The following is a 25675-nucleotide window of genomic DNA, read 5'->3' as shown; positions in this document are numbered from 1 at the left end:
GTTACATGAGACTCTGTAAAAAGTGAGGCCCCTCCTTTTTAGTGCTCCAGTAGATGAGTCACTTTCTATAAGGTACCTTTACTTGATTCTAAACAATGCACCTCATGGTCCAGTGTATGTATATGGTTTCAATGAGAAGAGATGGCCAAAAGGAAAACAATGGTCCTGCATTTCTTCATGTTTATATTCAATGCTATTCAGTTCAGGGTACTGGCAGCAGAATATATTCAAGCATTATTAGTCAGAATTTACCCTCTGATCCAGTAGTATTAGTGATACCATTATACAGTCTAAGAACAACAACCCAATGTAAAAAAAAAGTATGCGAAAATCTCTAAAGTTCTTAGCTGACTGGATTACGCAGACAGGATTGTTCAAACCAATGTGCCAAACCAATGTGCCCCTGTCACTTTCATAGATAGGAAGAATGAATAGGCAAAGAATGACTGATTGTAGCTGCTGCACTAAACATTACAAATAATCCTTTCTATCTATAGGCCAGAGGTAAGCATGGTACCTGTATGGCAAGTAAGGAGGAAGGATACAAGTTTTTATGCTATGTAATGCTAGATGGCAATTCTACTTTAGCTAGCAATGGAGTCAGAAGCACAAGAAGAATGTCAAGATAAACATTAGAGCAATAAAACTCGGGTGTATGCATTTAAAATATCAACGTACTGCCCAACAGCCGACTCAGTGACAGCAGAGCCTATTAATGGCTGTCTTGCAAGCTGCTTTCACACAAGAATGAAGTCATGTGTGGCATGACGATGTAGCCACCTGCTAGGACACTAGTAAAAGTGCTCAGCTACTGTATGTGACATGACCTCTGCAACCATAACAATGTGAAGAATTTCACTGACGCTTAACACATTGGCTTAACAGTAGGTAAACTAATATAGTGCAGCTTAACATGGTTAGCATACAGGGGCATTAACCTGAACAAAACATTCCTATGAAGACTTTCTTGCGATAATTATTTAATACCATACCAGCACATTCTTGCTTAGTCTCTACAATCTAGTTATGTTTTACAGATTACAGACTCTAAAGTGGCCAATAAAGCAAAAATAAAATAAAATCCCAATAAAGCCTAACTTTTCATTTGAATAATGTCTCTCCCCTCCCTCCTCTGGTCAAGTGTTTAACAAAGGCCGTAAATGCTGCCCTCCCCCAGTGATAGGCAGGCTCTCATTTACAGAGTCCAGCAGCCCGGCATCCAGACTCCTCCATCCTGCTGGTAAGTGGTAACATCACCTACCTCAGCTCACTTCCTAATGGATAGGATTTGTGTAGCGGTTCAGCTGCCCCCCTTTCCTCATTCTGATTCAGGGGGCTGCTGAGCAGCAGCAATGACTCCCCTTCCAAAAGGGAGCACAGCTCAGCAATATCTGGAAATAAAGAGCCCACAGGACGGTGGTGGGCATATGTAAAGCAATACTGAAGTTAGCTGCAAAAAAAAAACGAGTTTGATACTCACCTATGAAGAGAGAAGGCTCTGTATTTCATAGAGCTTACCCAATCATCTCTGTCTCCATTTCACCATCAGGCCCTAGTAAAGATCCTCAACCATCTTGGTCAAATACCTCTTCAGCAATCCTTGGCAGCCACATGCGGGGGGGGGATTCATCTGTATAAGGGGTTGAGAAGGAACACAAAATCTGCCTGACACTGCTATCAAAGAAGGGGGGTGGGGGTTGGGGGGGGGGACTGCCTAATACTGCTCTCTGGGGGCATAGAATTACATACATATTTAATCGCAATTGATTGGTACCCTCTTTTTAAATTTTGAGCACTACCCCCACCCCCCGAGGGTCCTCTGCAAGGCCCTGATCCTTGGGCTGGCTTCTGAAGTACTTTTCAACATCAGAACAGCGCTTCCTTAGTACTGTAAGTCCATCCGCTACACCTCCAAGTTCACTCTGTGAGATCCACACTCACCAACAGCGGAGGGCCTGGATTACATAGGCCTTAATACACTTTTGGGGTATTTGCAGGCTCCCCTCGCCCTCGAGCTTCTCTTGCCTCCTTTTCCTCAGAACTCCATCAATCAGATCATCAGGACATGATTCCAAGCAGTAAACCTCAACAACAATAATACATCCTCATTGCGCAACTTGTTAAAAACCAGTATATTATATTACACCATTTTATTACACCATTCTGAAGTACTCGCCTTCCCAAATACTTCCAAAGACAAGTTGATCTGTACTTCATACGCGCCAGCATGTGCAGTATACATGTATCTGTCTTCAGAGTGCTTCTAAAGCCTGCCGAGGAGTCCAAAGGCGCAAAAATTCAACTAGGCTAGTGGTGGAACGAGGGGACAGAGAGAAAACCGGGAAGGCTCCATGGGAGCCTTCCATCTCCATAGATGAGTATGTAACTCAATTTTTGCAGCTCGCTTTAGTTTTGCTTTAAGGCCACTAAGCTTCACTTACACGACTAGAGGGAGAAGGAAGGGAGGCGTTCATATATTAAATGTTAGACTGGACAAGTGCTCCAATATTCATCCAAAGCTGCAATTTTTTGTGCTGTTAATAAAGTTTTTGCCAGGGAACGCACAACACAGAAAAAAGTGATGCAGAATCAAAAGTTCCTTAGGATTCCAGTGATCAGAGCGAGCACATTTCTGATGACTGTCATTCTCCAGCCTCGCCAAAAACTTGCATTAATGCTATAAACAATGCCCCATTCTGTCAGCATTTTCTGACGTATCATGTTTCTACAAGCCTGTCATTGTTTTGGCTTTTTTGTTTGCACTTTTTTGTCTTGCATTATTGATGAAATGACTTGATTTCAGACACAACAGAAATGTGATGCGGCTTGATGTCTTCAGCGGAACACGTGAATATAAAAATACTACCAGGAACCCTGAAGAAGCCTCAGAAGAAGAGATTGTGGTCACACAATAACGTGATTCTTAGTTGTTATAAAGTGTGACAATAAGAGGACACACAAATGCCTGTTGTTCTTTGCTGCTAGTGTGCCCGGCTTCCTAAATGCATTGTTATTTCATGGCGACAACTGAAACAGGCCATATATGGAAAGAACATTTCATATCATGCAGAGACTTTCTATGTGTTTGTATTATTAATCTGTACAGAAAACATCACAAAGCAGACACACTGTGCAGTATATTTAGCATTGCAGTGCAGTCACATAACTCTCTCCCCACTGCTGAGAAACAGCACTGGGCTAAAATAAGAAATCCTTCATGCTGCTTTGCATTTTGAGACATTTCAAGTCACCATTAGCAATCTGCCCATAAAGTTCAATCAAACAAAGCAATGGATGGCGGGTACTGCAAAGTCACAAGAACACACTGCAAATCACTCAGTGCCTACGTATAAAACTGATCTGCGATGGATCAGTGCCAAGCTGTGGTGCTAACTCACATGCACCATCTTAATGGCAATCTCTGCAACTCTGTACGCTATACATTACACTATATACACCATGGATCTGATTTACTAAAGGCATCTCTAGTGGTAGCATCATCAGTGGTCCAGCAAATCTGGCCTAGATTTTTAAAAAAATGGCAAAATATTGCAGTTCTCAGATCAAGTGAAGTCAAGTGACAATTGACCAGGCAGCCTATTGGGCCAATCAGAGTGCAAGGATAACATCCTTTAAAGTGATTGGACGTGCAGGGGCTTAGGGCAGGACGAGTGGATCGCTCATTATTTGCAGGGTGAGCAGGCGTAATTTACTAGCTCTCGCTATGTTGCACTACCCGCAGCATAGCGTGCGCTGAGTGCCCGCTCCCCTGACTTAGGCGATTACGCACGCTACGCTGCCATTAGCGCGCATTAAGTGGCGGTGATTCACTAGCGTGCGTAACAGTAGCTGTTTTGTTAAAACAAATGCAATCCATTCACTTCTGCTCTATAGAGATCTCTCAAAGGTTACCAGCAAATATTATTTCACTTGCTAACTTTGGTTTTATGTCCTTATAAAACACTGGCAATCCACAGTGTTCCATACAGATAGGGGTGGCAATACGTTACTTGAGAGTCAATGGGTTTATGCAGGTGTTGACAATGAGTAGCAATGGATCCTGATTTGTGAAACTACAGTATATTCTGGCGTATAAGACTACTTTTTAACCTTTGAAAATCATCTGAAAAGCCAGGGGGCATCTTATACGCCTGGTGTCATGGATGACGGGTGATACGCCCTATCCTGTTACCGACTCTCAGATCTCGCTGCTGAGGACTGTAGTGAAGCAGCGCAGGCGCACGTGTGCGAGATCTGAGAGGCAGAGAAGGAGGTAAATAGGATACAATTGTGGGCCAGAAGGATGAAAGAGGCGTGTTTTAGGGGCACAGTGCTATCTATTCTTCCATACCGCTCTGATAAACAGGTAGACAAAGAGAGCTGACGAAGCCACTTAGGGAGAGTTGACCAAATCAACCAGTCAATCACATATATACTGTTACATACTGGGTACCACATACAGTACAGCACCAGTATCTGTTCATACATAGCACCAGTATATGTTGTTTTGTTTTTTTATTTGCTGTGCGTTGGAAGAGGGGGGTAGTCTTATATGGCGAGTATATCCCAAAAACTATTTTAACTGGAAAAGTTGGGGGGTCGTCTTATGCGTCCAGTCGTCTTATACACCACAATATACGGGTAGTTGCTTGTTCTGCATGTTGGGAGTTTCTAGGGTACCAGTAAGCAGAGCAGGATCACCCATAAGGCAACCTAGGCAAGTAAATGGGGCCTGGTGGGTGTTAGGGGACCTAACTGCCACTTTCTCTGTTCCATCTCCCACATCAAATTGCCAAACGGACCGTCAGGATGAGCCCACCTTGCCTTGGGCCCCATTTCATCTTAATCCATCATTGCTAAGAATTGTAATTTAATCTTAAAGGGTATCTAAACTGGGACCCAGAATAAAAGAGTGTCCCCTGTTTTATCACCTGTCCAAGAAGATTGGAGTAAATTGTTTTGGCCCCCTGTTGCTCCGTTTCCCCAGCCTTTAATTTTTTAAATGGAACCCAGTCAAACTGAAGAACCCACTGTCATGAAGGAAATCATTTGGACTGGACATCTATGAGTTACTGAACTGCATGTGCCTAGCACACTTGAATGAGCAGGGAATTTGAAATGGGCAAGTGCAGGCAGGTAATAAAATGGGGCAGGGCCAGTGCTCCCATAGAGTCAAACTGGCCAATTGCCAAGGGCCTCAGATTTTCTTAGGGGTTCAAAAAGTCCGGGAATGTGTAGAAGTCACAAGTTTACTGTAAGTACAGTATGGACCCCTCATTCATTCATGGCCAAGGCCCCATTTTACCTAAAACCATCCTGGAATGGGGGCACTTTAAAATTAGATACTGGGTCCTGGTACAGGTATCTTTTAATGTTAATTTTGGAAATGCTTAGCTGGCTGCAAAAATGAAACACATATAATGTTTAATTACAAAAGAAAATACAAATCTTATATGTTTATTTTGTTATGAAAGTGGACTTTCCGTTTTAGCCTAGCTTTAGCTATTACTTAGTAGTCCCCACCCATATTCTATGTAGCTGGGGGTACAATGTCCAAATATTACCTCTCCAGATTATTCTGACTACCTTACATCGTGTGTACTGGCCTGCTTGGAGCCATGTAGCTCAAATGAAGTGATTGTGAAGGTCAAGTACAGATGTTATTTTAAATTAGACTCCTCATTTTTCTTACTAAGGGAAAGTTCAAATAAAAACTCACCAGCGCCATCAAACATTTACAAACTCATCCTAAAAACTACATTCCTAAAAATTAGGAAGGCTCTGCAGAAGCCAAAAGACTTACATTAAATCAAGCTTACAGCAATGCATAACGTGTTATTTGCCTTCCTCAGCGTGCAACGTAGATGAATCTAGCAAAAATGATTGTTGTATTTCTGGTCTATGGCAGGAACAAATGTGCTGAAATCAGAAGCTCACAGAATATTACAAGCAATATTGCAGCAGAGGAGGGAAAGCCCAGAGGAGACTGGTGTGAAACGTGCTACCTCTTATTCGGCAACCGTTACTATGTTGGAATGCTCCTCCGAGCCTCCAGTGGGAGAGCACAGAGCAGACGCATCATGCACACACACAGGCACACCACAGAGAAAAGAATCCACTTACTGCTATAGCTTGCAGACGTTCCCTGTGCAATTCTGCCTCCGCCATCCTCCTGGAGTGCCAGTCAGTTATTTTATAATGTCAGCAGGCTATGTTAGTAAGTCCAGTGGTGGGTCCGGGATGAGAGAGCTGCTTTTCCTGAGAAGTACAAGCCACTTGTAAGGCACCTCAGTCTGCCTCAGAGAAAGCCCATTATACACAGTGGAGGAGTGCCTGTCTTTTTCCCAGCTGTGTCCCTCGCAGCATTCTCTGCAGCTTCTGTTGCTGTCACACACACCATCTATATACCGTCTACAAGCAGCCTGGTCGAGTCATTCACTACAGCACTTTTTCCTCCTTACAGCTAGCTTACGTTGCTCCTCCTATGTGGTGTCAAGTCACCATAGGGCACTGGCATTATTAGCAATACGCTCATACAGATGCTTCAACGTCTTATTAGAAATAGAAGTAAATCAGAAAGAACAAGTGGAGCTGTATGCAGTTTCTTTTTATTTAATTTGCTGATTTCACTGCCTGAGATGGCATTTAACAGTAGCCTGGCACTTTAAACTCCCTTACATGTGTGCATATTTTCTTAATCAGGTATCCCTTTGATATTTCACTTGAATTGATTATTTACCAAGATTACCACCTTGCGCCACTCAATATTGATAGAATGTCACCACATATGTGATTTAGTATGGATTGGTATGCTACTGCATGTCAGTCCAATAGTGCCCAATGCTCCTCCTGACTGCGATACACCATCAAAAGAATAGCCTTTACTAAAGGCTATTCCCTTTACCAAAAAATTATTTTTAGACAAAATTGATAGAGGAAGACTAGTTTTTAATAGATTTTCATTTGTTCCATTTAACCGAATAGAACATCATATCTACAGTCTACAGATAAGTTGGGGATGAATTACATCCCTTTTTGGTTGCTGCTGGTATTGCCATGTTTGCATTCTGGTTGTTTTTCATCTGTAGCCACAATAATTTTAGTCAAATGTTTTGCCTTAAACATGATAATTGGCTTCACCGTTGTTAGCGACTTTAATTGCACTTAAATGCTTCCTGTAATTTGACAACACTCTAGCACACTGCTGTTGAAGAATTTCTATCCAGTCTTTTTTTGCACACAGTGGAGCTTTTTCCATGCATGAAGGTCACTGTTCAAGTCCAGCCATATAATCTGTTTAGGTTCATCTCAGGACTTTGACTAGACCAGTCCAAATCTCACGAGACAAATAGTTACGTTTTGGACTGCCTGTAAAGGATTTGGACTGGAGCCTCTTTTTTAAATATGTACCAGTGACTATGTTCTCACTGGAAGTTTTTCATTTCTTATCTTTGGGTCTGCCTTGGATTTATCCTGAATCCTGATGGTGCCAGGTAGAGAAAATAAGTGAAGAAAACCTAAAGTGAGGAAACTCACTTCACGTTAGATAGCTATGTAGAGGTAAGGCTCTGGATAGCAAAGAATCTTCACTGTCCTCCTTGATCCATTACATCATTCCAGCACCACCCCCCGTTTAAGTCCTGTGGCCGAATATCTCTTCGGCTCTCCTCGGGCAACCTTAAGAAGTACTTGCATCTCCTAGTGCTTTTGAAGACGGGCGCATCCGTACTGGGCAATGGGCATGGGTGACCCTGGACTCACCTGTGTGCTGTATAGATACGCCTGTCTTCGAAAGCACTGAGGTATGCGAGTACTTCCGAAGGCTGCCTGAGGAGGGCCAAAGAGGTATTTGACCTAGCAGGTTAAATAACTTAAACCAGGCACAGCGCAAAAACAACGGGACAGAGCAAGGACTGGCAAGTTATCCTGAGCCTTTCCTCTAGATAGGTAAGTATCTAAACATTTTTTTGTCCTGCTTCAGGTTCACTTTAAGGCCCCTTTTGCACTAGCCCACCTTCAAGAAGGCCTCCTTAATGGTGCTCTAAACCCGCAGCTGAACTCTGGCCCCCTATTGTAACGATCGGTGTCAGCAACCAGAGAGAGAGTCTGATCCTTGGCGATCCGCAGTATCCCCAAGAATACAGATATACCCGATTATTGAGGATCTGCGGAATCGTCAATAATCAGATATGTCTAACCTCTAGACACCAGAGAGAGTGTAGGTGTTTGGTGCAACAGTAACAACTCTGAGTAAAGACCACCAGAGGAGCTGGCGGCCTATACTCCTGAGGAATTCACCCCTGAGCGGTGGGTGATAGTCCTGTAGCCTGTGGACCCCTGAGCGAGGGACCAAGGCTGGGATGCAGGAAGCCCTGCTGCTAATATGTAAGGTTTTGCCCTGAACTGGGCTAACGTAACACAGTAATAACACAACCTAGTCTGGGGTGTGAGGTCCGTATTCACAACACCCTGGAACTAGTCTGGAGCATAACATAAATGATAATACAATTCCCTAGTCTTGGGTGTGAGTTCTGTGATCATCAACACCCTGGAACTAGTCTGGAGTATAACATAAATGATAATACAGTTCCCTAGTCTTGGATGTAAGGGCCTTGATCTCAACAACCTGGAACTATGCTAGAGAATACACAGAAGATACACAGTATTCCTAGTCTGGGTCTGGGGTGTGAGGGCCTTGATCTCAACACCCTGGAACTGGTCTAACAAATAATACAATTCAATTAGTACTTTAAGCTATCAAGAATCTGACTCAGTGTGGATTCCCAGCTCCAGCCGGTTCTGGCACACTGTCGGGTCTAGCTAAGGTCTGAGTGCCTTCACGCAAGTGTTAGCAATGGCAGACAACCAGCAACTGACAAGCAGCAGAATATATAGTTGCTGGACTCTGCCGCCCCGCCCGAGCCATTTAGCCAATCATGAGTCCTGCAGGAATCAGCTGATCTTCCTGACACTTCCCCTGCTGGTATAAAGGTCCTGAGTTCAGGCCCGCTCGCGCGTAGCTCTCCATCTGCCTATGTGCACTAACAGACCCAGCCACACCAAGCGCATGCTGCTGCATGCAAACCGCCGCTTTGGACGCGGAGTCAGCCGCCTCGCTCTTGGCATATGTGGCGGCTTTTCCGCGTTTTCTCACACCTATCTTTTGTGTCCCCACCAGGGCCGGTTTAAGCAACAATGGGGCCCCAGGGCAAAATAAACCTGGGGGGGCCCCCCAACATATACCCCGGAACAAAAATCGGCATTAAGAGACCTTTTTTGCAGCTGGTATAGTCAGGGTGTGAAGCCCCAATCGGTCGGAGCTCCACATTCTGGCTATCCCAGCCTGCATGGGGGACAAGGGGTTAAAAAGTTTCAGGAGGGGGGACCCCACAATTTTTTTTTAAATTCCCACACTCTAAACATAAAAAAAAAATTGGGAAAATAGGAAAACATGCCAGGGATCTTCATACAGCCATATTGCGGCTGTATAGCGATCCCTGGCCAAAGCGCTGCGGTTGCGTATAGACCCCCTGGAAACCCCGCCAGGAAATGTATTGCGCTTTCGTTTGATGCATGTAAAATTACACTACCGTTAGGTTTGCTACTAAAAGTGACATTTACCGCATTTAAAAGTATACTTTTTTCCTTTGAAACTTTAAAATCGATTTTCTCAAAAACTATAAGGTCTTTTTGAAAAATTGTTTTTTCCTCTTATTCCTAATGATCTCCTTAACATACCCTGCAAATTTAGGGTTTCTAGCATTTAAGGTGGATTTGCTATTAACCATTTAAGTCGGCAGGTTTTTAAATGTGTTTTTTTTCCTTTGAAACTTTAAAATCGATTTTCTCAAAAACTATAAGGCCGATTTTGAAAAAATTTTTTCCTCTTGTAGCCACTGGGGGCCCCTACAAGCTCTGGGGCAGCTGCCTCCTTTGCCTTAATGGTAGCGTCGGCCCTGGTCCCCACCTCTCCCTCTAGATCAGAGGTGCCCACACTTTTTCGGCTTGTGAGCTACTTTTAAAAATTAGCAAGTCAAAGTGATCTACCTATGTACAATTTTAGGAGCACACTTGTATATACAGAATGGAAAATATAGTGGGGTCGGGATCTACCATGAAGGCCTTCGCGATCTTACCTTGTATTCATACTGTGCTGCGTGATCTGGTTTGCATGTATTCCCGTATTGTCTTATTGTTGTATGTCACCCCTAAATATTATCTGTAACCATAACTAATGTCCAGCACTGCGTAATATGTTGGCGCTTTATAAATACAATAAATTCATAAATAGCCCGCTGCCAGGATCCAACATGGGATTCCATTAATCTCTCAGAAACACAGGGAGTTGCTGGAGATTGGGTGCTGTTTATCTGTGGGTCACATGAGTGACTTTTCCACAGGGGAAATATGCAAATTGTGTAAATTATGTAGAATCCCCTAGTTCACTTTTACTAACATTGCTAAATCTAGGAGGTTGAACCACTATTTTAAAGATCAGAAACTAAACAGTTTAAAATCTGAAAGGGGCAAACACTTTTGCAAACCAGTATAAATAAATGGAATGTGGTTCTATAATTCTCAGTAAAAAAAATACACAAGGAATGTGCTTTTTTGGGGAAATTAAAATTAATTCTAAAATGGCGTAATGCCACCTGAATACACACAATATTATGAGGTTACATTGAGCGCTGATGTCATTTGTGGCACATACCACAGCCCAATACTGAGCAGTCTTACCACAGTTTTAAGTTTGCTTTGGCAGTCATGCTACATATATAACAGAAAATATGCCTACAAAGGACACGCCAGCTTGACTGCTTGACTGAATCACTAGGCTGAAAACTGCAAATGACTGGAACATAAACCGGCTTCAAAAGAAGCATGTTTAAAGGTTGCATCAGGTATTGCTTCCTGGCTGTAATGATCTGCTCTTTTTGACCATTGTTTAGGTTTGCATGCTGCAGGACTCTGGAAAGAAGAGCTTCTGTCAGTTTTGCAGCTTGTGTTTGCAGAGGAATTTGCATACGTTGTCATGCAAATTGCCTGGCCACATTCATTGGAGGCGTGTACTATAAGTACTATGTGTTTCCCACAATGCTTGGCTGGTCATAAGGAGTCTTCCTGTGAAACACTCTGGAGAGTGTCAGCCATGCTCTTTGTTTGAAGATCAGCTTAGAGTAATTCCTGGAAACTGTGCTAGGCAGATTCCCTAGTGCAGTTAGGATTGTTTATCTGTTTTGTTTGTCTGTTGCGATTGTCCTGTCCCAACGGTGGTCGACAGGAAGTCGTTCTGATCTCTGTTCTTGGAGCATAGCTGGTGCAGCGGTTGCTACCAGCTATCTCTTCTGATCTGTCTCACTTGGATCGCACTAGCATCTTGCGCTAGCGCTGTGGATCCTTCTGTTCTGTCTCCTTGGATCGCGCTAGCCTCTTTTTTGCTAGTGCTGTGGATCCTTCTGTTCTGCCTCCCTGGATCACACTAGCATCCTGCGCTACTGCTGTGGATCCTTCTGTTCTGCTACTCTGTACCTGGATCTCACTCGCTTCGCGCTAGTGCTGTGGATCCTTCTGTTCTGTCTTCCTGGATCGCGCTAGCCACTTTCGATAGTGCTGTGGATCCTATCTCTCGCTTGTCCCTGTTTTCGTGTGTCTGTCTTGTCTGCTACAAACGCTTGCTGGGGGCTCGGTGAGGTAACCGTTAAGCAAGCGTTCGCGTCCTCTGTTTCATGTTTGTGTGTCGGTGGTTAGTTAGGCGTGCTTGTCTCTATTGTGCTTATCACGTGGAGACCGCGCATAACCGCGTGCACTGTTGCGAATGAGTGCGGTGTTCGCGGTTAGCTAGCGTTTGTTATTTTCTGCATCTCCTCATTGTATGATTTGCTGTGCCTTTGCTATCCTCGTATTCTGTTCTGATCTGCCTTGTGTCACTTCTGGCAATTCGCTTTTCTTGCGGTTGCGTTTCTGTTTCGTATCTGCTGTTGTGTGTGCGCGGTCGCGGGGTGGCGACTAGATTGGCGCACCCACATACAATCTGTCCCTTTGCTCGTTCTCATTCGCAATCGCTTCTCTTGCGATTGCGTCCTGCGCTTCGTACAATTCCTGTCTGGCATTTGTGGAGGTACAGAGGATTGGTTCCTCTGCACTCCCCAGCGCCATCTGCCGACAGGAATTTTCCCTCTACGGGTGCGTAGCACCTTTTGCTGGGTGCCTGCAATTATACGCTTGTGGAGGATTTCCGCCGTATCAGCGCACGCGTTGTGCGCTGCTCACGGAGAAAGTTCCACAATCGTTACACTGGCTTTCATATGTGGAGAGCTGGAGTACCACATGACCTCTAATGTGACATTCAGAATTAGGACCAGCCCTAAGCTACCAACACACTTTCAGCAACTGTACTCTGCAGGGATTGGCAGTCGATGCCTTGAGCCATGGTTTGAGTCCGACTACTGTAGAAAAGCATACAGCAGTCAGCCCTGAACTAGACACTAGCAATGCATCTCCTACTATGGAGCAGGGTGGAGGGACAGTGCACAGCGCACCATGTGGTGGGTGGGGTGAGAGGGAGAACAATTGGATCCTTCAGGCATCAGACATCGGGGGCTCCTGTACACGCACTACATTCTCGCCCAGGGGTCTTTATGGGACTAATGCTAGGTACACACCATACAATTTTCTGGAAGATTTACCTGCCAGATCGATTATTTCCAACATGTCCGATCTGAATTTTGATAGATTTTTTGAGTTTTTTTTATCGTTTTCTGATCAATTTGTTTTATCGATTTTAGTTCAGTTCTATGAAAATTGATAAGAAAAAATCGATCAAAAATGAATAAAAACGTCGGAAAATAAAAAAATCGATCGAAATTCAGATCGGACATGTTGGAAATAATTGATTTGGCAGGTAAATCTGCCAGAAAATTGAATGGTGTGCACCTAGCATAAGAGGAGACATATCATTAGAAGGGCAGGAGAGAAGCCAATAAAACACTATAAGAAAAGATATATATGGGCAGCACGGTGGCAGCAGGGTGGCGCAGTGGTTAGCGCTCTCGCCTTGCAGCGCTGGACCCCTGGTTCTATCCCAGCCAGGTCAGCATTTGCAAGGAGTTTGTATATTCTCCCTGTGTCTGAGTGGGTTTCCTCCGGGCACACCAGTTTCCTCACACATCCCAAAAACATACAGATAGGTTAATTGTCTCCCCCTAAATTGGCCTTAGACTGCAACACATACACTACACAATACAAACATAGACATAGGACTATATGCTAGGGATTAGATTGTGAGCTCCTCTGAGGGACAGTTAGTGACAAGACTATATACTCTGTACAGCGCTGTGGAATATGTCAGTGCTATATAAATACTAAATAATAATAATATATTGTATATATATATATATATATATATATATATATATATATATATATATATATATATATATATATATATATATATATATATATATATATATATCAGTTAGGTCCATACATATTTGGACAGAGACAACTTTCTTGTTATTTTAGTTCAGTGGGGAGAACACAACAATTGAATAAAATGTGAGGCAACTAAATCATTTTTTTAGCACAATCCCTTCGTTTTAGGAGCTCAAAAGTAATTGGACAAAATAAATAACTGGAAATAAAATGTTCATTTCCAGAGATAGATAAAGATGTAATGGGACCCTAGGCAAGGTAGTAGATTTGGGGCCCTATATTGGTCTTTTTTGATAAGTTGAAATGGATAGAGGTCAGAGAAGGTGGCTGATGGGCCCCTTGACACCCACTAAGCCCCAAGCACCTGACTAGGTAGGTTGCCTGGTGGATGATCCTGCTCTGTTAATTTCTAATACTTGGTTGAAAATCGTTTGCTGGCAATGACAGCTTGATGTCTTGAACTCATGGACATCACCAGATTCTGGGTTTCCTCCTTTGTAATGCTCTGCCAGGCCTTAACTGCAGAGGCTTTCACTGACTAGGCCATTCAAGAATTTTCCACTTCTTAGCTTTAATAAACCTCCTGGGTTGGTTTGGCTGTATGTATTGGGTGATTGTTCATCTGTATTATGGAACACCGCCCAATCAATTGGACTGCATTTAGCTGGATTTGGGCAGACAGTATGTCTCTGAAAACCTCACAATTCATTTGGCTGCTTCTGTCCTGTGTCACATCATCAATATGAGAATGATCACATAAAACAGAGATGCCAAAGGTATATAAAATAATCAGTTTAAAAATAGGGGGTAAGAGTGGATGTACCTCTCCAGATAAGACAAATGGTTGTCACAAAAAAATACTTTTTTAGAAAAATCGATACTCAACTTTATCCAGCAAGTACCTGTAGTCCAGTGAATGATGTATGCGAACATGAGTTTACAGAGCCAATCAGATCACCTGTAGTATGAATGATTGCTGCTATAGCCAATACCATGTCAGTGTGTGTTATGAGGTTCTACTACGGGCATCTCTGCAGGGAATAAACACCGTAGACTCATGTGGAGAAGAGGACACGGTACACGTTGGAGCAGCTTCCAGTGGGAGGAGTATGGAGAAAAACAATGTGCTCACTCAAGTTAATTTGGAACTCCAGATCTTTCAGTGATGCACTGGGACAGCTGGCTACACCCTAGACTCTCAGCAGAGATGGCTCTGACTGGCCAACTCTTCGAGGTTTAGGGATGCGTGAAACGTAAAATAGGCAAATGCAAAAAACGCAAACTGCTTTTCCTACAGGCTCATGAAGATACTCGTACACAGGACTGACCGTCTCAAAACAGACTGTGGCGGAGGACGCTAAGAAATGTAAAAAACAAAATAGCTAACGTAACCTCATGGCAAATTTAGGCTACAAATTTGTGAAAATCTTGCCTTGGGCGAATGGGCAAATTTTCTGTTTTCATGGTGAAAAGTATTTGCAAAATTCTACTGCCTATCCCTTGCTGACAGTGCCACAGTGTAACAGAAGAATAGTGGGAGTTTCTTTGCAATAACTTAGGGTATGTACACACCTAACAGTCATGTTGCCCTTCAGGATCTAGTTCGATCTTGCGAGCAGCACTGCAGGGAACAAGCAATATATAGAATTGCCACTGTGCTGTAGCAGAGCAGTGCTATTACTATGGGGAGGGACAACAGCACAGCACACAGGGGCAAGGAAGAGGATAATGTGCTTGCCCGGCACTCCAGATCTTTAGGTGACACTATACACACACTAGAATCTTGGTAGAGACGTCCCGACTGGCCGTCTGTGACATGTTTTTAATCTGTTAACCTCTTATTGGTCCTTTTTTACTTCTCTTTACTTTTCTTTCCATCTGTTCTCTCTTCAGTCAGAACTTAAGTATGACATGCAGCCATGGCTCTCTTTGTAATTCTGTACACATCCTGCATTAAGACAACCTGCTGCCTGTATTAGCCTTATGGTGGCCATACACCTATAGATGGCCACCAGATCGACCATCAGATACATCCCTCTCTGATCGAATATGATCAAAGAGGGATCTATTTGCTAAACACACACTGTTCACAGATTTTCAATCGATTTTAGCATGAAATCAATTGAAAATCTGTATAGGCGCCGTCTGCCTGGCCGCCAAGGTCTCCCCCATCTAATGTGCTCTCCCCTGGTGTTGTCAGCAGAGCTCCCACCTGTCCTGCTGGCATGTGTTTTCTAATATCCAGTGCTTTACCAGATAATTTCCGATAGCGTGTATGCTGCCGGACCTCTAGTGTTTGAACTTCAGCTTGTGTCATATAACAGGGAGAGAAGAAGACACAGGAAATAGGAGCCATGGAGTAAAGACACAAGAGGATGCGTGCCCCAGGGGGACAGGTGAGAATACTGCCAACATTGTGTCGGTCGTCACAAAGTTGAATGTCGCTAGTGACGCACCCTCGACCTGCCGCAATGAAGCACAATTTTCCATCCTGTGTGTCATAGACCAAATTGATTGATTTCGTATGGAAATCTATCAATTGGGCAGCGTTTGCAGATCTGATCACAGTGATCCGTTCTGCTGTATATCAACAGGTAAAATCGTCTAGTGTATGGGCACCTTCAGTTTCCATTTATTCAATTGTTGTACAATCTTACCACTTCTATGCAATATGAGGGACTATGAGGGACTACCTAAGATAACTGTTCAAAGTATCTTCACTCTTCTACTACACAGGTAAGGAGAAGATTAAAGTTAATCATCAAGATGGGGTTAAAGTTGAGATGGGGTTAAAGTTAAGATGCTATGGTGCTATGGTAGGTAGTTGAGGATAAGCATTAGGAAGGAGGTTTTCTTTAGGGGGAGATATTTGGAATAGACAATTAGACATGAGGATGGACATTTTTATTAAGGTGGAAGTTAAAGTTTTACTCTATCTTTGGCCCTTTGCTCTCTCTCTTTCGCACGAGGCATTATTGCTTTTTCACATTTTTTCAAAGTATTTCTCTCTCTCTCTCAGAGGGCTGATTCACACTACAATAGCTTTTTAAATGCCAGAGATTTTAAAAGGTTTTGCTAATCCAATGCTGTGGGGATTTTTACAAAATCACATCGCTCCAGTGAGAACACACACATATGATAACATTAGCAAGAGCTTTTAAAATCACAAACCGCTTAGAAAAGCTCTTGTAGTGTGAATGAGCCCTTATTCTGTGTGGCACTTTCTGTATTTCTCTTTGGCTCTTTGCGCTCTACCTTCCTCTCTTACTGCACTTTTTGCCCTCTAAGGCCTCGTTCACATTGCGTTCCGATCGCGTTAGGACGTTTTTTGAAGCAATTTTTTTTTCCCTTCCCGGAGATTTCTGTTCGTTGGACGTTTTTAGCAAGCAATTTTGTAGGTGTTTTAGCAGCGTGAATATGTTTTTGATCCGGAAAATAATAAATACAATGTATTTATTCTTAAAAAGGCGAACGCAATCGCTGCACAAATCGATTTTGTGAGCATTTTGCGTTTTCCTATACCTTCCATTGTAGCAGAATCACCCCGAAAATGGTGCATGCAGCGCTTCTCTGAGCGGAAAGCCGACAGATTTCCGTAATCTGAACTAGCGGATAGGATAGCCTGGTGTAAGCACTTTCAGGGCGATTTTGAAAAATGGCAGAAAGAGCCCCTACTGTGATATCATGACACTTCATGTGGTCTCTCTGTGAGACGAATCTCTCCCTGTGACACAGACCTCTCCCTGTGACACATAGCACTTTCTCACTGCTTTGAGCACAGGCCGTACAGCAATTACAGGGGGCAGATTCTCGCTGCACCTGCCCCTCATGACTCTGCACCCAGAGGCTGGCGCCTCTCCAGCCTCTACATCGGCACAGCCCTGGCAACATGCACTCTAACTCTCTGCCAATGTGCTCTCTGTCACTCTTTGTCTATAGTGCTCTCTCTTACTCCAGCACCTTTTGTTCTCTCACTAACATAACTGCAAAACAAAGCTTAATAATAAATAGTGTAAGAGTTGTGCAAAGGAATGTTCAATAAGATTAATTAATATAGACTAATAAATGATGCCCTCTGTTATCAAAGAAAATATTTTAGCAACAAATCAATGTTGGATTAGTAGTGACCACCAGAACACACAAAGCAATAAATGGCATAGTTGAAATCCTTACTATTCAAGAAGTCTGCAGAACTATGCATTCATGCTGGTAAAATGTTTTACCTGATTATTTTTGCTCAGAAAAGCAACAAAATCATTGAAACACTTTGTAGCAGTAAATAATGAGGAAACAAAGTTACATCTATTAATAGATACACATACACCTCATGCATCTTCAGAGCCAGACTTGTACAAGAGTCTGTGACAGACACATGCATTTGAATGAAATGTCTTACAGCACTCAGTTCATATCAGCACCACTCAGAGGAGGATTAAGACCACACGGGACCCTAAGCATTACAGAAACCCCATAACCCAAGCTCCATCTTCTTGCTCCGGCTGTAGCTGTACTTCATATACTAAGTAGTACCTCATGTACTCATATACTGGCAGCAGATTGCCAAGAAACAACATTATTTCTGCTGAATATACACAGGAATGGAGAGGCAATAAAGACTATAGGTAATCCAATAACTACACATAAGCAATATATTCCAAAATTATCAAAATCAGTTTATTTAATACTAAAAGGTGAACATTAAAAAACATATGAGATGGCCATCCCGACAAGCGATCAACCACGTCTCACACACCGCTCCAACCACACAGTACCTAACCCAGCATGAGTAATCAAAGCTAAAGTGCACCGGTGCTACATCTGAACAGTAATCTATTGCAAAGTGTTCTTCATAGGCAATGATGATGGAGGATTTGCTGATGCGGGCAAATTGCAGAGTGTAACCAGGTTAACAAGGATTATTCGAAGCATGTAAGCCTGAAGCATATCTTTAGTATACCTTTAGCATACCTCAAGCAGCTCTGTTTGTTCTGTGGGCAGCGAAAAGGCTTCCTCTGCATCATTCTCACATAGAGCGTCTCCATGTGTAAAGTGCGCCGAATGGTTGAACAATGCACAGTGACTCCATTTGCAGCAATATGATGTTGTAGGTCTTTGGTGCTGTTCTGTGGGTTGACTCTGATTGTTCTCACCATTCGCCGCTTCTGTCTATCTGAGATTTTTCTTAGTCTGCCACTTCAAGCCTTAACTTGAACTGAGCCTGTGGTCTTCCATTTCCTCTATATGTTCCTAACTGTGGAAACAGACAGCTGAAATCTCTGAGACAGCTTTCTGTATCTTTCCCCTAAACCATGATGGTGAACAATCTTTGTCTTCAGGTTATTTGAGAGTTGTTTTGAGACCCTCATGTTGCTACTCTTCAGAGAAAATTAAAAAAGGAGAGAAACTTACAATTGACCCCCTTAAATACTCTCTCATAATTGGATTCACCTGTGTATGTAGGACAGGGGTCACTGAGCTTACCAAACCAATTTGAGTTCCAATAATTGGTTCTAAAGATTTTGAATTCAATAAAATTACAACAGTGCCCAAATGTATGCACCTGCCAAATTTTGTTTAAACAATGATTGCTAACTTTCTGTAAATCCAATAAACTTCATTTCACGCCCTGCTCCCTTGGCCCCAGCTCAAGGAAAAATTCGACCTACCAGATTCAGAGGTGTTTAGGTATGTTCAAGTCCGCCACTTCATTCAATCTTGTCGCACTGCTGGCCTACAATTGTCTCGTTCCTCCCTTGAGGCCACTTTTTGCTCTTCCCCCTTACCCCCAGGCCTCATATCCTCTCTATACTAGGATCGTTGGTATGCTAAACACGCGTCCCCCTCTACGGCTATGATGAAGTGGCAGGAGAGACTAAACGCTTCTGTTGATGACAAACATTGGGCGCTAATATTTAGTGCTAAGGCTAGTTCCTCCAAACATACTATTTTCTAAAGAACGAAGCTACAGAATATTATATGATTGGTTCCGCACTCTGGCCCAACTTGCTAAATGGGGAATAAAACCATCTAGCCTTTGTTACAGAGGCTGTCAAGTGATTGCAGATCAAACCCACTGTTGGTGGTCTTGCCCTTATGTTGCCAGCTTTTGGAACTTGTGTTTCCTTTTAGCTTCTGATGTTCTGGGCCCTGAAATCCATCCGTACACTTGGTCTGCCCTTTTTCATAAACCTCTCCCTCAACTCACTAAGGCCCAGAATAAACTCTTGGGCCATTTATGCAACGCTGCCAAAACTCTTCTGGCCAAGAGCTGGAAGTCACTCCCCCCCCTCAAGACCAGAGCTAGTCAATAAAGTCCAATCAATATTTATCATGGAAAAAAATTACCTCCACTATACAAGAAACTACCCCTCTATTTGATAAGATATGGCCCCCTTGGGACTCCTGGTTCTCCTCTCAACCTTTAAGTGGTCCTCAGGTTCCCCCACAATACTCATCTTATCCCTTACCTTGTTTATTCTAATATAGTCATGGCATCTATCTTCTTGCTGGTCCGACTCAAAAGAAAAGGACTACGCACTCCTGTCCCGGCCATCCTACTTGCAAATGTCTGCTCACTCCCCAACAAACTGGACGAGCTGCTCCTCCTACTCGGTAGCAAACCCCAGATCAGCAGGAACACCCCTGTTCTCTGTTTCACTGAGACCTGGCTGAGTGACAGCACCCCCGACAACTCTCTACACGTACCTGGCTACAACCTCCTAAGGGCACACCGCGACGTAGCCCTCTCTGGGAAAATGAGAGGTGGCGGGATCTGCTTTTACATCAACACCTCTTGGTGCTCCAACATCACCACTCTCAACAAGACCTGCACCCCAGATGCTGAATTTCTGGCCATTAACTGCAAGCCCAAATACTCCCCCAGGGAGTTCTCTTCCCTTGTCCTCGTTGGGGTCTACATCCCTCCCGACGCATGCTTCAAGACTGCGCTACAAGCCCTCAGTGACTGTATCTCGCGGTGGGAAACATCCCTCCCAGAGGCTCTGTTCATCATCCTGGGAGACTTTAACAAGGCGAACCTACGCCAGGAGATGCCCCGCTACAGGCAGCACATAACCTGCCCCACCAGAAACGGTAACACCCTAGACCACTGCTACACAGTCCATAAGAGCGCATACAAGGCCAACCAAGGTGCCCCCCTGGGAAACTCCAACCATAACACGATCCACCTGATCCCCACCTATAGGAGGCTCCTGGAGACCTCTAAGCCCACCGTCAAAACCATCAAAAAATGGACAGCAGAGGCAAAACTGGAACTCCAGGCTTGCTTTGACACCACCGACTGGTCAACCCTGGAGGCACCCTCCCTCGATGAATGGGCCGAGAATGTCACCTCCTTCATCAGCTTCTGCGAAGAAGTGTGTATTCCATCCAAGACCTTCAGGGTCTTCCCCAACAATAAGCCGTGGCTCAACGACAAGCTCCGCCGACTTCGGAAATGCAAGGAGGAAGCGCACAGGTCTGGCTCCTCTGAGAAATACAGAGAGGCCAGGTATGCCCTGAAAAGAGAACTGCGATCAGCAAAGAGGGCCTACTCCGACAAACTGGGGCTCTACCTCCAATCAAACAACACACGGGAGGTTTGGAAGGTCACGAGAGCAGCCACGAACTTCAAACCCGTGGCTCAACCTGCAGCCCCGAGCCTTCGGCTGGCAGAGGAGCTCAATGAGTTCTACTGCAGGTTCGAGAGGCAACCAAACCAGCAGGAGGACCACACAGCGCTGGCTAAGAGGCAACCAAACCAGCATGAGGACCTCACAGTGCCAGCCAAGGTGACCTTCCCCTCGGGCGAACTCGGCACCCTGGCCCCTGTCGCTGTCCATGAACTAGAGGTACTCCGTCACCTCCGAAAGCTGAACCCCAGGAAGTCTCCCGGCCCAGATGGAGTGTCGTCAATCTGTCTGAGAACCTGTGCCGATCAGTTAGCCCCTGTGCTCACCTCCTTATTCAAGCGGTCATTATCGGACGGTACTGTCCCCTCGTGTTTTAAACGGTCCGCAATTGTACCAGTCCCCAAAAAAACCGGCAGCACTGAGCACAACAACTTCCGACCAGTGGCCCTAACCTCCAACGTTATGAAGCTCCTTGAACGGCTGGTCCTTGCCCACCTGAAGAAGCACACGAACGCCCACCTCGACCAGCTCCAATTTGCTTATAGAGCAAATAGATCCGTGGAGGACGCCATCAATGCCTGCTTGGCATACATCACAGAGCACCTTGACAACCCTGCCTCCTACGCCAGGATCCTGTTTCTAGATTTCAGCTCTGCGTTCAACACGATCTGCCCAGACATCCTGCTCACAAATCTGACGTGGTTCGGAGTTGACCCCACCCTTCGAGCATGGATCAAGGACTTTCTGACAAACAGAACGCAACAGGTAAAGCTCGGCAACTGCTACTCCAGCATCAGAACCACCAATACAGGGGCTCCACAAGGCTGCGTACTGTCACCACTACTGTTCTCCCTTTATACCAACAATTGCATATCATCCGCGGACTCTGTGAAAATCATCAAATTTGCAGACGACACCACCATCATTGGCCTAATTGGCAGCACCGGGGAGCATGAGTACCGCAGCGAAGTAGAGAGAATCTGTAACTGGTGCAGTGACAATAATCTAGTACTCAACGCCGCAAAGACCGTTGAACTAGTCGTGGACTTCAGGAAGAATCCTCCCCCCCTCCCACCTGTCCTCATTGGGGGTACCGAAGTCTCTAGGGTGTCATCTGTGCGGTTCCTCGGCACGACTCTCACCAGCAACCTGAAGTGGGGGCAGAACACCACCAAAATTCAGAGGAAGTCTCAGCAGAGGCTGTTCTTCTTGCGCCAACTGAAGAGATTCGGCATGCCCAGGAATCTGCTGGCCAGCTTCTATACTGCCACTATAGAATCCATCCTCTGCTCCTCAATCATCGTCTGGTACATGGGCGCAACGGCCAGCGATAAATACAAACTGCAGAGAGTCATAACAGACGCAGAAAGGATCATCAGGTCGTCTCTTCCACCCCTGGAACTCCTCCACTCTGCTAGGATGAGGAAGAGGGCCACTGTGATCTCCCGTGACCCCTCCCATCCAGGCAGTTGCTACTTCAAGCTCCTCCCACTGGGCCGCCGCTACAGGACTATACCACGCAAAACCACCAGACGGAAGAACACCTTCTTCCCCCAAGCGGTTCGGCTGCTGAACTCCAATCTCCCCCTGTCAGGCCTGCCTTCTGGCGTGCCCTAGCGGGGCCTTCCAGACAGTTCTCGCCGCTTCTGCCTTGGTTCTCACTGCCCAGGGCAGCATGGGGGGCCACCAACATCATCACTATTAACATTAACACCATCGTCATTTATCACTTATTGTTATTATCATCATTACTATTATTATTGAACTGTCCCTGCACGGCAGGAAGAACACTAACTGTTGACCGGGGTCCGCACTACTGAGGGTCAGACCTATACCATTACTGTAATTCCAACTGTTGTGTTGTGCATCTTGTCTTCCTATACTATGCCATGTGTACCACAAATAATTCCGAGTATAGCCCTGCTGTATTTGGCGAAAATAAAACGGATTCTGATTCTGGTCCAGGACGAACCCCATAAAATGTTATCTAACCTCTAACACCCCCCCCCCCCCCCCATCATCTTTTTTGTTTGCCTTCTTTTTGCGGTTTCCCTTACCCTCCCTGTTATACCCCATTTCTTGTTATCTTTACCAGCGATAAATGTGCCTGAAAACTATGCTGCTGTACATTTGATTCAATGTTGCTGTACTTGCTCTCATATCAGGTCATATTGGATTATGTACTTATATGTTACTTTTCTATGCCTTTCAAAAAATAATAAAAACAAATTTGAAAAAAAAAAAAACTTCATTTCACTTCTCAAATATCACTGTGTGTGTCTCCTATATGATATATTTAACTGACATTTTTTATCGTAACAACCAACGTGCATACACTCTGCAAGATACTTGGAAATTGAATTATTTGCAGCTCATTGACCATCTCTATTGGGCAGTGAGAGGTTTTTGAGTTAATTCCCTGGTGTTTCTGTTGTTATTAAGATATTCAGACAGATAAATGACAGCGCTCAAGGCTGCACCTGCAATGTAGACCAACAGAGGCAATGCAAAGCCCCACTGGAGCTAAATACATGCCTTGAATGCAAAGCAGATGCAAATTATGTACTAATTCTAATCTAAAAATTTTGAAAGTAGATTTGAAGCAATGAATGCAGCTAGCCACTAGTATACTTACGTTCAATTTGCACAGCGGGAGAGATGGCAGCGCTTTCAAACAGAAGAAAGTCCAGTTGCTGGAGCTCTGCGCATCCATGCAGATAAATCATTCAGGTAAAACTTCTGTTTGAAAGAGCTGCCATCTCTCCCACTGTGTTATTAAAGTGAACCTTAAGCCAGAAAAAAAAATGAGTTTTACTCACCTGGGGCTTCTACCAGACCCCTGCAGCAGTCCTGTGCCCTCGCAGCCACTCACTCATCCTCTGGTCCCCCGCTGCCAGCTAGTTTCGTTTTCGCCGACAGGCCCGTCAGGACTGGCCATGCGTATCTTTTTCCGCATTCCCGACTGTAATTAGCGCTATTGCGGGACGCAACGCGTACAAAAATACGTGTTGTCGCATATCTATGCGTGCGTAATGCGGCAACGTGTATTTTTGTACGGCCCGCAATAGCGCTAATTACAGTCGGGAATGCAGAAAAAGCTACGCATGGCCAGTCCTGACGGGCCTGTCGGCAAAAACGAAACTAGCTGGCAGCGGGGGACTAGAGGATTAGTGAGTGGCTGCGAGGGCACAGGACTGCTGCAGGGGGCTGGTAGAAGCCCCAGGTGAGTAAAACTCATTTTTTTCCCCTGGCTTAAGTGTCCCTTTAAGATATTGGTTTGGACAACTTTAGAAGAGCATACAGTAAATAGCTATAAAAGTGAACTTGTTTAGTGCTTGACTTTGTACCCATTCTATTGCTAATAAGGCATTTGCTTAAACTTTGCACGTTATCAAATCTAGACAAAAATGCATTTCTACTGAAAAAAAATTAAGATAAGCACTATTTTTAAGGACTTATCATTTCATAGTCTGTCATAATAACAATGTAAAAAACATACTTACTCGTATCTTGTCGTTCCTGATCAAGATATGCTCATTTTCAATAATAGGTCAAGCAAAAACAAATGTTCTCCCAGTTTTCTCCTTCAGCATATTTAAGGATGGCAAAACAATGAAATGGCAGTTATTTGTGCAGTTTTAATTTGCTGCATATTCTCCTGGTAATACTGTTTTTCATGTATTTTTGTTCTTTCTCCATGGTTGATTCAGGCTCATTTGAACAGTTCTGCAATATTCTAGAAGTATTGTAATAAGGGAATTTCCCTAAAGCAGTGGCAATAGGGGGTGCCGAGGTTGCAACCACACCGGGGCCCCGAGGGGGCCCTGCCTCAACCATAATATTAGCTCTCTGTTGGTCCTGTGCTGGTAATAATCACTTCTACACATTCTTTAAATAGTAGTATCATCAACAAACTGTTTTTTGGCCCAGTGCACACCAAAACCGCTAGCAGATCCTCAAAACGCTAGAGGTTTTTAAAGCAGATTTTCAGAGCGATTCTAGGCATGTTTTAGGGCCCGTTCACACTTAAAACCGCAGAACGCCGGCGATTACCGCCGGCGTTCTGCGGGAGTGATTTTCCCGCGATTAGCGCGGAAAAATCACTGGACACTGCGGGTCACTAGGCCTCCATCCCCTTATTGCATCTCTGAGCATTGTAGTTGTCCTTTGCAGGGTTTGGTGTGCCGTATCACTTAATATATATATATATATAGAATGCTTGGGGGGCGCAATGTAAAACTTGCACCAGGGCTCATAGCTCCTTAGCTATGCCACTGCCCTAAGGCTACCAGACTGCTTCTATTAAGTATATAGTGGCTGATGGAAGCAGCTCTAAAAATAGGTTTGGAGTGGTCCGTTTTCTAGTTATAAGGGGCCATTAACTCCTGGGAGATTTAGTACATTTAAAACTGGCCAATACACATCTGCAGTGGTACAGGCTGTGCCCCCACTTAGGCAAAATTACAAGATAATCACTAACACCTAGCATGTCAGGCAGTACCAGGAGCTCATCCAGGGTAAACCTCTCAAAATGTTCAGGCAGCAAGCACAGGCCTGGTACTTAAAGCAGGTACACACTGTGGGGTGTTTTAATAGATCTGACATTTGATTTG

The 25675-nt window shown here is 44.3% G+C and overlaps 1 protein-coding gene across 1 annotated transcript in view; it reads right to left on the bottom strand.

Moving 5' to 3' along the window:
• Positions 1–6355, bottom strand: part of PALM2AKAP2 (PALM2 and AKAP2 fusion) — a 387246-nt gene extending 380891 nt beyond the window's left edge. The window contains exon 1 of the mRNA XM_068234280.1: positions 6124–6355. Coding sequence (XP_068090381.1) covers positions 6124–6168 — 45 coding nt within the window. The 5' untranslated portion in view covers positions 6169–6355. The remainder of the gene's footprint in view (positions 1–6123) is intronic.
• Positions 6356–25675: the final 19320 nt, after the last annotated feature.

The sequence above is a fragment of the Hyperolius riggenbachi genome, chromosome 1 (assembly GCF_040937935.1).
Source record: "Hyperolius riggenbachi isolate aHypRig1 chromosome 1, aHypRig1.pri, whole genome shotgun sequence".
Classification (NCBI taxonomy): domain Eukaryota; kingdom Metazoa; phylum Chordata; class Amphibia; order Anura; family Hyperoliidae; genus Hyperolius; species Hyperolius riggenbachi.
The sequence above is the reverse complement of the archived record's forward strand: the minus strand, read 5'-3'. Positions and strand labels throughout refer to the sequence as shown.